The 12515-nt window shown below is 32.1% G+C and overlaps 2 protein-coding genes and 1 pseudogene across 2 annotated transcripts; 2 read left to right on the forward strand and 1 right to left on the reverse strand.

The window, feature by feature from the left end:
• Window positions 1–2594: 2594 nt before the first annotated feature.
• LOC119571689 lies at window positions 2595–6173 on the reverse strand (annotated as a pseudogene).
• A 2360-nt stretch (window positions 6174–8533) lies between these two features.
• Window positions 8534–9662, forward strand: LOC119571690 (probable palmitoyltransferase ZDHHC24). The gene is made up of 3 exons (XM_037918877.1): window positions 8534–8831; window positions 9091–9198; window positions 9624–9662. Exons 1-3 carry the CDS (start codon window positions 8571–8573, stop codon window positions 9660–9662), a joined length of 408 nt encoding a protein of 135 aa, XP_037774805.1. The 5' UTR covers window positions 8534–8570.
• A 1943-nt stretch (window positions 9663–11605) lies between these two features.
• On the forward strand, window positions 11606–12170 carry LOC119571688 (probable palmitoyltransferase ZDHHC24). Its single transcript, XM_037918876.1, has one exon. The coding sequence runs from the start codon at window positions 11606–11608 to the stop codon at window positions 12092–12094; it is 489 nt and encodes a 162-aa protein (XP_037774804.1). The 3' UTR covers window positions 12095–12170.
• The last annotated feature ends 345 nt before the right edge of the window (window positions 12171–12515 follow it).

Consider the following 12515-nt stretch of genomic DNA (forward strand, 5'->3'; position numbering starts at 1 on the left):
AATCTATTCATCATCAGATGCTTGATCTTTTGTTTCTCAAAAACTCCATAAATTTTATTTTCTTTATACCTTTCCAATATCTATTTTTTACCTAAAACTTTAAAACTGTACAATTCCAGTAAATTGTTGTGATTAACAGAGAACATTTGTTTTCTTATGAAATGAAAATATTTCCTAATTCAAAAAATATCTTAGTGGACTTCCAAAACCACCATTTTTTTCATTAAACTAATTCATTTTAAACTTGGACAGTTATGAAAATAGAATTTCTTATCATAAAATTAAAAACAGCCTTAACATCATATTAGCATCATATTCACTTACCCTAATGTTTCAGATAAGAATACATTTGTAAGACCTAATAACCCACTACGATTCAAATTTATTCAATCAATTCATTTTTATGTGAGGGTGTATTAGTATGTGCAGGCACTTGTGTGTGTACCTGCACACGGGTGTGCATGCACATGTGTGTGCAAGTGTCACACAAATGTTAAGCATCAGTATCACTGCCAATGTCAATGTGAGTGTTAATGTCAGTGTGAGTGAGTCTGAGCATGTGTGTGTGAGCTGTGAGCTGTGAGTGTGAGTGTGAGTGTGAGTGTGAGTGTGAGTGTGAGTGTGAGTGTGAGTGTGAGTGTGAGTGTGAGTAAGAGTATGCATATGCGTATGCGTATGTGTATGCGTATGAATCCGAGTCTGAGTCTAAGTCGGAGTCGGAGTATGAGTGCGAGAGTGAGTGTGGATGTGAATGAATGCATGTATGTGCATGTGCAAGTGTTAATCAAATGTAAATATTATATCACATATTAGGATACAAATGTTAGAATTCTATCACAAAAATAAATTAAATACTTAGCACTAATTATATCATCCATGACAAAAATTGTATTAATTCCAAGTAGTTAAGGTAAACAAGAAGAGAAAAAAATGGGGCAGGTCCATGCAGCAATCATGTCTGTGCTCTCCAGTATACATAATTCAAAATTTTGATGAAATCAATAGATGCATTGTGGATATTTGAAAATAATCAGGTAATTTTCCACACTTGACTTATTTACTTGATTATATAGAAAAAATAGTCAGTTTAATGCTAATTAATTCTAAAATTCCAGAATTAGCTAGTACCCATCTAAATAAGGCTGATGGAGATATAGAAGGATTACTATTTTTCACTGGAAATTTACACCTGATGGTAAATTGCCCTTCAAGAAGGGTAGAATATTAAACTATAGTATTTATTTCTAAGAATGCTTAATGCTAAGATTATGCTGCCAGAAGAAGTAACATATATACAATGCATCTTCTAATCATACAAGCAGTTGTATAATGCATATGCAACTTGTAGAAAGTATAGTAACCAAACCTATGACAATGCATAAAAACCACTCTTGTTGGATTATGCCTTTTGCAAGAGCTTTACACACACAGCACAAAGGTGTTACGATACCATGTCCACTATAACTTCATTTTATAAATTATATTTACACAGAGATGGCTCCATGAGTACTTAGTCAACAAGGAATCTATTATGAGGCCTACCTAATATTAACAATTTTGTTTTCCTTGATTTTTTGGGGGGAGGAATTCTTTTTATTACAATTATTATTGTTGATATAATTATGATAATAGTGTTAATATTCATAACAACATTGATAACTATAACATAGTATTAAAAATAAAAATGTAAAAATCCCAAAAAGCAAATAAGTGTGGTTAGATAGACCTAGCAACTAACTCCTTGGTGGCAAAGTGCTTGTGAAGCCATCTATATGTAAACAAATTGACAAAACAAAACTAAAGTAGATAATGTACCAATGGGTTTAGTCAGAGGCTATGTAATTCATCAAAATCATGCAATGGACTTCTATCTATTCTCAATATATAAATAAATGAAAAACACACTGGCATTGTTAATTGTCTATCTATATATATAAATCTAGCCATGAAGTAACCAAATATGTGTTCCTAATTTTTAACCACTAACTCTATTCACAGCCCATATCCTTTGAAAACATTCAACCAATAGAAACCAATTCACATAATAATGCACGCTATAGCACCCAATGAAAGAGGCAAATATTTTCACAGGTAGGTTCAAAAGAAAGCTTCATAAACAGGTCTAGCTGTTACATAGACTGTGTTTACCCATGCTAATCTAGTGTTTACTTAGTTCTTTACTCTGCAAGATTTCTCATTTTCCATAATATGACATCATGCTTTAGCACTATATTACATAAACACAAGCAATATATATTTGCCTGAGCAACATTACTTCACATATATTTGAGCCATAAAGATACACTATCTAATATTAGTTGGTTTAAATTATCACAAAACACACACTATTCATCCATTTAGAAAATAATGCAAACTCTGCACTACAAAACTACAATTATTTCTCCACATATTAAATGCTATTTGTACACATGCTTCGCATTAAATATGCTTCACAGACAGCTCAATCTCAACAATAAAACTGATTGTCTTATTCAATATTAACAATAAAATCAATGCCTATCACACATTTACACGTTTTATTCTATAACTTCTCATTAGCATAATTTTCTTTACAGCATTGGAATGCTAACACAACGATTATATATCCTTTGGTGGCTCATACTCAGTTGCCCTGAGGAATTTCAAACCATCCCCAGTGAGAGGTGATGGTATAAAAGGGGAAATCCAAGCAATTCTCCATCTCCTGCCCAACACATCAACAATATTCTGGCGCAAACTCAGATTGTAGTCATGTATGTTATGCTTCATCTCATACTGAGTCTGCCCTTGACATATGGCCTTAGCCTGCATCAGTAATAAGTATGACACCATTAAGAGAGTCGCAAGACCAAGTGTGTGCAAAGTACTACAAGGAGACCCCACAAATTAATGGCTCCAAAAAGAAGAGCAAAATGTGGAGCAAGTAAACAGAGGAAAAAAATACATGACTGGGAGATTTATCGTTTCATACACATACTCCCACTGATAGTAAATTCCATACAAAGCTCCAATAAATATATAAAAGATTCCCATCAAAAAGTAACGGTGGTTATGGTAGCCAACACAGCAACCTGAAAAAAAAAACATATAATGAAAATTTCTGATTATAAATCTGAAATAATTTCACTAAACCTATTATACATGTTTCAACCCATAAAGCACGCTATGTCCTATATTCAACCATGCTCAGGTGAGGACACAGCAAACTGAACAATTATTCAACAGGACACCAGAAAATCACTGTGATGTCTATTACTCCATAATGTAAATTTTAAAGTAATGGATCTGGTGACGTGACAATCATATCATGAAAAGAAATAGCTGAGGGCCAGGTGACAGGAATATGCCATCATTAAAATTTGGCTGAGAGCTCATCAGAGATTAGACTCAGTGAGCATTTAGGAAGAGGCTTTTACATCATTTCCACTGGTAAATGAGGATGGTATACACCATCTACAAGCCATGACGGGAAAAGTGCCATAACTGGCAGTGTAGGATATGTTACAGAAAATTTATTATGAAAATAAAAAAAATTACAAAAATGACACAATGTTACTTAATCAACCTAGAGACACAATATGGAGTATACTCAACAAAAACTATTATCCTCCTAATACAGTATAACTAATGAAATATATGGACCTAGGAAAATATCACAAAAAAATACACTTGTGCAGAAAAAAAAATGTAAAGGGGAGGTAAGGACTCTTGATACGACACAGGAGTGTTCATGTGAGTCACGCCTAAAGGCTACACATCCAGAGTGGCACCTCTCAAGAAAGCCTAATGCCCAGATTTTGGTCAGGGTGTGGGTTGCAAAGCACCCCGATCTAACAGGTTAATTAACTGATACCAAAAATACAACTTAAAAATTCAGAAGTAGTATACATAGCTTATTTCCAGTATTTAAGAAAAGTAAAATCTGAAATTCAGAGGCAGAGATCTATTACATTACAATACTATATCAGTTTCTTGGTATTTTAAGCTTGAGATTCTGAAATAATGGCAGTACATCCTTGGGGAATGTATCTTAATTTAAAAATTCTTATGATGGCAAGGGTCCATAATGCATTCATCAGTTCTACCACTTAGTTTTTGACTCAGTTTTTTGCAATAAATAGCAACAATTTTACATTTCTTCAGAACATGGTATATCCAATGATAACATATTTCTGGTGACATGCAAAATCAAAGAGAATTGGCCTTGTCTGGGCCTTTTTATTTTATTTTTAAACATTGAAATCTGATAAAAAAAATATTGGGGTCATTTATCCCCCTTGTTTCACAAACAGGAAGTGATTACATGAATTAATATGCAAGAAGAACCACTCTAGCATGCCTTGTTATTGGGGTTTCACAGCATCATTAACATGGATTATAATAAGAATCACATATCAGTGATACTTTTGTGGGGATCATTCAACTATCACCATATATTGTTTTGTCTTTAAAGTATATTTCTGATATATACTATTCTCAGTGAATTGTAAATGATTCATCAGTGCATAGTGGAACTAAACAAATCAATAATTGAGGTAATGCATCATAACAACATTTCAACAGAGACAATCAAACAACGGAGGGAAGTTAGCCTGTAAGCACTCTAATAACAGACATCATGATGAACAGTGTAGCCTTTAGTTGCTTGCATTATTCTTATTCACTCACTTCTGCACTTGTTACTTTTTTAAAACAAAAAACAGGTCATATATCTAGGCTAAAAAATTTTCATCATTGAGCCATTTGCAAGCCATATTCAAGTGCACAAAGGCTCAAACATTTGAATTTTTTTAACAATCATTTTTAGGTTTTTTCCTTTCTTTCATAATTTCTCCATTACATTTCACATAAAATCATTCATATTTCATATATAATTGTATGTTGAACATATTCTTAAATATGTTTAAGGGTAATATTGCAATAAAATGTTGCAGAAGCAACACACTGGTTATTGCTTATACACATAACTTACATGAACTTCACTACTTTCCTCATTTTTTCTGACTACAATATAATCTTAATATTATCAAAGTAAAATTTAAAAATTGACTTTCATCAGATCAGATTTAGTTCCAATCTGATATGAGAGAATATAATTGATTACTTGTATTAATAAATAAAAACTATCTATTCTTTGATATCAATTATATGTTCTTGTTGGAAGTGGTTAATAATGTATATATAAAAATTATGCCACTAAGTACAGTTATAAACCAGTTCTAAGATCCACACCTCTACCTCGTTGATGAGCGGTCAGCCATGTGAAAGTCTGACACATAAGAAATATTTTGTGCGATTCATCTTGGCTACTCAGGAGCTAGATTTTGGTACCATTTTTGCATTACCCTAATTATAATATATCTGGGTTATTTCATTCTTAAATGAATGAATACGAAAACAATTATGAAAAATACATTAGGTAGGGTTCAAGAAGTGAACAGTGAGTAATACTTTGTATTAAATATCAGAACATAACATGGAAGAGGCAGTATCAAAAGTACCTGTAAATTTGCAGTGGTGATCCCTCTTCAGTATGCATTCATCACATATGTGGCAGTGATATGACCTCGGAGGGTAATTCACTTGACAAATTGCACAATACCTCCAACCTGTAAATACATATGTTGACGTTAAAAAAGTAATAGAAGTATTAATGATGATGATGATGATGATGATGATGATGATGATATGATGATGATGATGATGATGATGATGATGATGATGATGATGATGATGATGATGATGATGATGATGATGATGATGATGATGATGATGATGATGATGATGATGATGATGATGATGATGATGTGGTGGTGGTGGTGGTGTGGTGGTGGTGATGATGATTAGTAAAAATATCCTCACCAGGTTTGAGCACAGAAGGCAGAAAGGAGGTTCGTCCACTGGCATCTGTCCTTATTACAAGGAGAAGATTGTGGAATACATTGTAGGTGATAAATACCACTGCAATAATATGCATCACTACAATGGAATTCAACTCATCATGGTAATGCGGCAGTATAACAAATCCCAGCCAGAAGACTCCAAATGGTATGCCTATTACCATGAAAAGAAACAATGCTTTATCTGTCGCATTGCGTGGGATTATTGTTGCATTCTTGCCCATGTTTACTGCACCTGAAAAAGTACATAAGTCTATTCAATAACAGACAAACCAATACAATTTTACATGTGTGTAAAGGAAGGGGGGTATGGGTGTGGCATGGGTTTACGAGTGTGTGTGCGTGTTGGTGTGTGGATGTGGGTGTGTGGGAAATCCTTGCAAACTCAATTTCAATTGGAGCCTAAAAGTGGATACCTTACCTGTGGAGTGTGCAATTATCTTTTTGATTGGTGTACAATTATGAACCAAAATCATCATCCTATACATGTTATTTTCTTTATCACAAGCTTCAAGATGAATATTTACAGCATTTTCTTATGATTAGCTATTGTAATCTTATTCTCTTATTTTCTTCTTTTTGACTTAGTGCAACTGGAGTTGTGGCTTGTCTTCCCTGGGATGCTCCTGAGGCATGGCTTACAAATATATTGAGAGAAATTAAGTAAACTAGGTTCACTAAAGAAATAAAACAACTAAACTTACATCAAAGTTATGGAAAAAAATCAAATCCACTCTATAAATGCTGGAATAATAGCATAATTCAGAATTTAACTTTTCATCCTAGAATTTGCTAACAAAAACTAAGGGGAGATATTATATACCAAAGGTGGCCTTGATAATTATACTGGAGGAAAATTAATACATATGCTAAGCACAGATAGAGTAAATAAGACAGCATATTCTCTATATTTATAGAAAAAAAAGAAAACATGAACATGAAAAAGCTATGGTTTTTCCCGATCTTTTGTTCACTTCAAATTATATATTATGATAAAACCGAATACCAACATTTGAGCATGAAGTTCCCCAAAGATAACATTTTCTTTGAATAGGCCTAAGATGAAAAAAGGAAAATCAAAAAATAAATAATAAAAGAATTATAGAAAATCTACACACAGAGATTGATTATGGATTACAAGATAATTTTAAAGTAATGGATAAATTGGGTGAAAATAAGTACTGAAAGTCACTGATAATTAATGTAACATGACAACAGATCTGCACATAATCAAAGACAATTACTGTGTTATATATATATATATATATATATATATATATATATATATATATATATATATATATATATATATATATATATATATATATATATATATATTATATATCATATATGTATATTTTATATATTATATATATATATATATTGTATATATGTTAATATATATTATATATATATTATTATATATATATATATTATATATATATAATTATATATATAATATAATAATATATAAATATATATATAATATATATATATTATATATATATATATATATATATATATATATATATACATTAGTCATATATACATCATATATATATATCATATATATGTTATATATATAATATATATATATATATTATATATATATATATAATCATATATATATATATATATATATACACAGTAATTGTCTTTGATTATGTGCAGATCTGTTGTCATGTTTTACATTAATTATCAGTGACTTTCAGTACTTATTTTCACCCAATTTATCCATTACTTTAAAATTATCTTGTAATCCATAATCAATCTCTGTGTGTAGATTTTTCTATAATTCTTTTATTATTTATTTTTTGATTTTCCTTTTTTCATCTTAGGCCTATTCAAAGAAAATGTTTATCTTTGGGACTTCATGCTCAAATGTTGGTATTCGGTTTTATCATAATATATAATTTGAAGTGAACAAAAGATCAGGAAACCATAGCTTTTTCATGTTCATGTTTTCTTTTTTTTCTATAAATATAGAGAATATGCTGTCTTATTTACTCTATCCTGTGCTTAGCATATGTATTAATTTTCCTCCAGTATAATTTATCAAGGCACCTTTGGTATATAATATCTCCCCTTAGTTTTTGTTAGCAAATTCTAGGATGAAAAGTTAAATTCTGAATTATGCTATTATTCCAGCATTTATAGAGTGGATTTGATTTTTTTCCATAACTTTGATGTAAGTTTAGTTGTTTTATTTCTTTAGTGAACCTAGTTTACTTAATTTCTCTCAATATATTTTGTAAGCCATGCCTCAGGAGCATCCCAGGGAAGACAAGCCACAACTCCAGTTGCACTAAGTCAAAAAGAAGAAAATAAGAGAATAAGATTACAATAGCTAATCATAAGAAAATGCTGTAAATATTCATCTTGAAGCTTGTGATAAAGAAAATAACATGTATAGGATGATGATTTTGGTTCATAATTGTACACCAATCAAAAAGATAATTGCACACTCCACAGGTAAGGTATCCACTTTTAGGCTCCAATTGAAATTGAGTTTGCAAGGATTTTCCCACACACCCACATCCACACACCAACACGCACACACACTCGTAAACCCATGCCACACCCATACCCCCCCTTCCTTTACACACATGTAAAATTGTATGGTTTGTCTGTTATTGAATAGACTTATGTACTTTTTCAGGTGCAGTAAACATGGGCAAGAATGCAACAATAATCCCACGCAATGCGACAGATAAAGCATTGTTTCTTTTCATGGTAATAGGCATACCATTTGGAGTCTTCTGGCTGGGATTTGTTATACTGCCGCATTACCATGATGAGTTGAATTCCATTGTAGTGATGCATATTATTGCAGTGGTATTTATCACCTACAATGTATTCCACAATCTTCTCCTTGTAATAAGGACAGATGCCAGTGGACGAACCTCCTTTCTGCCTTCTGTGCTCAAACCTGTGAGGATATTTTTACTAATCATCATCACCACCACCACACCACCACCACCACCACATCATCATCATCATCATCATCATCATCATCATCATCATCATCATCATCACCATCATCATCATCATCATCATCATCATCATCATCATCATCATCATCATCATCATCATCATCATCATCATCATCATCATCATCATCATCATCATCATCATCATCATCATCATTAATACTTCTATTACTTTTTTAACGTCAACATATGTATTTACAGGTTGGAGGTATTGTGCAATTTGTCAAGTGAATTACCCTCCGAGGTCATATCACTGCCACATATGTGATGAATGCATACTGAAGAGGGATCACCACTGCAATTTACAGGTACTTTTGATACTGCCTCTTCCATGTTATGTTCTTGATATTTAATACAAAGTATTACTCACTGTTCACTTCTTGAACCCTACCTAATGTATTTTTCATAATTGTTTTCGTATTCATTCATTTTAAGAATGAAATAACCCAGATATATTATAATTAGGGTAATGCAAAATGGTACCAAAATCTAGCTCCTGAGTAGCCAAGATGAATCGCACAAAATATTTCTTATGTGTCAGACTTTCACATGGCTGACCGCTCATCAACGAGGTAGAGGTGGATCTTAGAACTGGTTTATAACTGTACTTAGTGGCATAATTTTTATATATACATTATTTAACCACTTCCAACAAGAACATATAATTTGATATCAAGAATAGATAGTTTTTTATTTATTAATACAAGTAATCAATTATATTCTCTCATATCAGATTGGAACTAAATCTGATCTGATGAAAGTCAATATTTAATTTACTTTGATAATATTAAGATTATATTGTAGTCAGAAAAAATGAGGAAAGTAGTGAAGTTCATGTAAGTTATGTGTATAAGCAATAACCAGTGTGTTGCTTCTGCAACATTTTATTGCAATATTACCCTTAAACATATTTAAGAATATGTTCAACATACAATTATATATGAAATATGAATGATTTTATGTGAAATGTAATGAGAAATTATGAAAGAAAGGAAAAACCTAAAAATGATTGTTAAAAATTCAAATGTTTGAGCCTTTGTGCACTTGAATATGGCTTGCAAATGGCTCAATGATGATATTTTTTTAGCCTAGATATATGACCTGTTTTTTGTTTTACAAAGTACAAGTGCAGAAGTGAGTGAATAAGAATAATGCAAGCAACTAAAGGCTACACTGTTCATCATGATGTCTGTTATTAGAGTGCTTACAGGCTAACTTCCCCTCCGTTGTTTGATTGTCTCTGTTGAAATGTTGTTATGATGCATTACCTCAATTATTGATTTGTTTAGTTTCCACTATGCACTGATGAATCATTTACAATTCACTGAGAATAGTATATATCAGAAATATACTTTAAAGACAAACAATATATGGTGATAGTTGAATGATCCCCACAAAAGTATCACTGATATGTGATTCTTATTATAATCCATGTTAATGATGCTGTGAAACCCCAATAACAAGGCATGCTAGAGTGGTTCTTCTTGCATATTAATTCATGTAATCACTTCCTGTTTGTGAAACAAGGGGGATAAATGACTCCAATATTTTTTTTATCAGATTTCAATGTTTAAAAATAAAATAAAAAGGCCCAGACAAGGCCAATTCTCTTTGATTTTGCATGTCACCAGAAATATGTTATCATTGGATATACCATGTTCTGAAGAAATGTAAATTGTTGCTATTTATTGCAAAACTGAGTCAAAACTAAGTGGTAGAACTGATGAATGCATTATGGACCCTTGCCATCATAAGAATTTTTAAATTAAGATACATTCCCCAAGGATGTACTGCCATTATTTCAGAATCTCAAGCTTAAAATACCAAGAACTGATATAGTATTGTAATGTAATAGATCTCTGCCTCTGAATTTCAGATTTTACTTTTCTTAAATACTGGAAATAAGCTATGTATACTACTTCTGAATTTTTAAGTTGTATTTTTGGTATCAGTTAATTAACCTGTTAGATCGGGGTGCTTTGCAACCCACACCCTGACCAAAATCTGGCATTAGGCTTTCTTGAGAGGTGCCACTCCTGGATGTGTAGCCTTTAGGCGTGACTCACATGAACACTCCTGTGTCGTATCAAGAGTCCTTACCTCCCCTTTACATTTTTTTTTTCTGCACAAGTGTATTTTTTTGTGATATTTTCCTAGGTCCATATATTTCATTAGTTATACTGTATTAGGAGGATAATAGTTTTTGTTGAGTATACTCCATATTGTGTCTCTAGGTTGATTAAGTAACATTGTGTCATTTTTGTAATTTTTTTTATTTTCATAATAAATTTTCTGTAACATATCCTACACTGCCAGTTATGGCACTTTTCCAGTCATGGCTTGTAGATGGTGTATACCATCCTCATTTACCAGTGGAAATGATGTAAAAGCCTCTTCCTAAATGCTCACTGAGTCTAATCTCTGATGAGCTCTCAGCCAAATTTTTTTAATGATGGCATATTCCTGTCACCTGGCCCTCAGCTATTTCTTTTCATGATATGATTGTCACGTCACCCAGATCCATTACTTTAAAATTTACATTATGGAGTAATAGACATCACAGTGATTTTCTGGTGTCCTGTTGAATAATTGTTCAGTTTGCTGTGTCCTCACCTGAGCATGGTTGAATATAGGACATAGCGTGCTTTATGGGTTGAAACATGTATAATAGTTTAGTGAAATTATTTCAGATTTATAATCAGAAATTTTCATTATATGTTTTTTTTTTCAGGTTGCTGTGTTGGCTACCATAACCACCGTTACTTTTTGATGGGAATCTTTTATATATTTATTGGAGCTTTGTATGGAATTTACTATCAGTGGGAGTATGTGTATGAAACGATAAATCTCCCAGTCATGTATTTTTTCCTCTGTTTACTTGCTCCACATTTTGCTCTTCTTTTTGGAGCCATTAATTTGTGGGGTCTCCTTGTAGCTACTTTGCACACACTTGGTCTTGCGACTCTCTTAATGGTGTCATACTTATTACTGATGCAGGCTAAGGCCATATGTCAAGGGCAGACTCAGTATGAGATGAAGCATAACATACATGACTACAATCTGAGTTTGCGCCAGAATATTGTTGATGTGTTGGGCAGGAGATGGAGAATTGCTTGGATTTCCCCTTTTATACCATCACCTCTCACTGGGGATGGTTTGAAATTCCTCAGGGCAACTGAGTATGAGCCACCAAAGGATATATAATCGTTGTGTTTAGCATTCCAATGCTGTAAAGAAAATTATGCTAATGAGAAGTTATAGAATAAACGTGTAAATGTGTGATAGGCATTTGATTTTATTGTTAATATTGAATAAGACAATCAGTTTTATTGTTGAGATTGAGCTGTCTGTGAAGCATATTTAATGCGAAGCATGTGTACAAATAGCATTTAATATGTGGAGAAATAATTGTAGTTTTGTAGTGCAGAGTTTGCATTATTTTCTAAATGGATGAATAGTGTGTGTTTTGTGATATTAACCAACTAATATTAGATAGTGTATCTTTATGGCTCAAATATATGTGAAGTAATGTTGCTCAGGCAAATATATATTGCTTGTGTTTATGTAATATAGTGCTAAAGCATGATGTCATATTATGGAAAATGAGAAATCTTGCAGAGTAAAG

Source organism: Penaeus monodon, unplaced genomic scaffold, assembly GCF_015228065.2.
Source record: "Penaeus monodon isolate SGIC_2016 unplaced genomic scaffold, NSTDA_Pmon_1 PmonScaffold_7481, whole genome shotgun sequence".
Classification (NCBI taxonomy): Eukaryota; Metazoa; Arthropoda; class Malacostraca; order Decapoda; family Penaeidae; genus Penaeus; species Penaeus monodon.

Bases quoted from the DNA above. Each gene is read 5' to 3' on its own strand.
- LOC119571690 (XM_037918877.1), top strand. From the start codon at position 8,571: ATGGGCAAGAATGCAACAATAATCCCACGCAATGCGACAGATAAAGCA. The intron at 8,832-9,090 runs GTGAGGATATTT...TATGTATTTACA, and splicing joins TGCCTTCTGTGCTCAAACCT to GGTTGGAGGTATTGTGCAAT. The intron at 9,199-9,623 runs GTACTTTTGATA...CTCTCATATCAG, and splicing joins ATCACCACTGCAATTTACAG to ATTGGAACTAAATCTGATCT.
- LOC119571688 (XM_037918876.1), top strand. From the start codon at position 11,606: ATGTTTTTTTTTTCAGGTTGCTGTGTTGGCTACCATAACCACCGTTAC.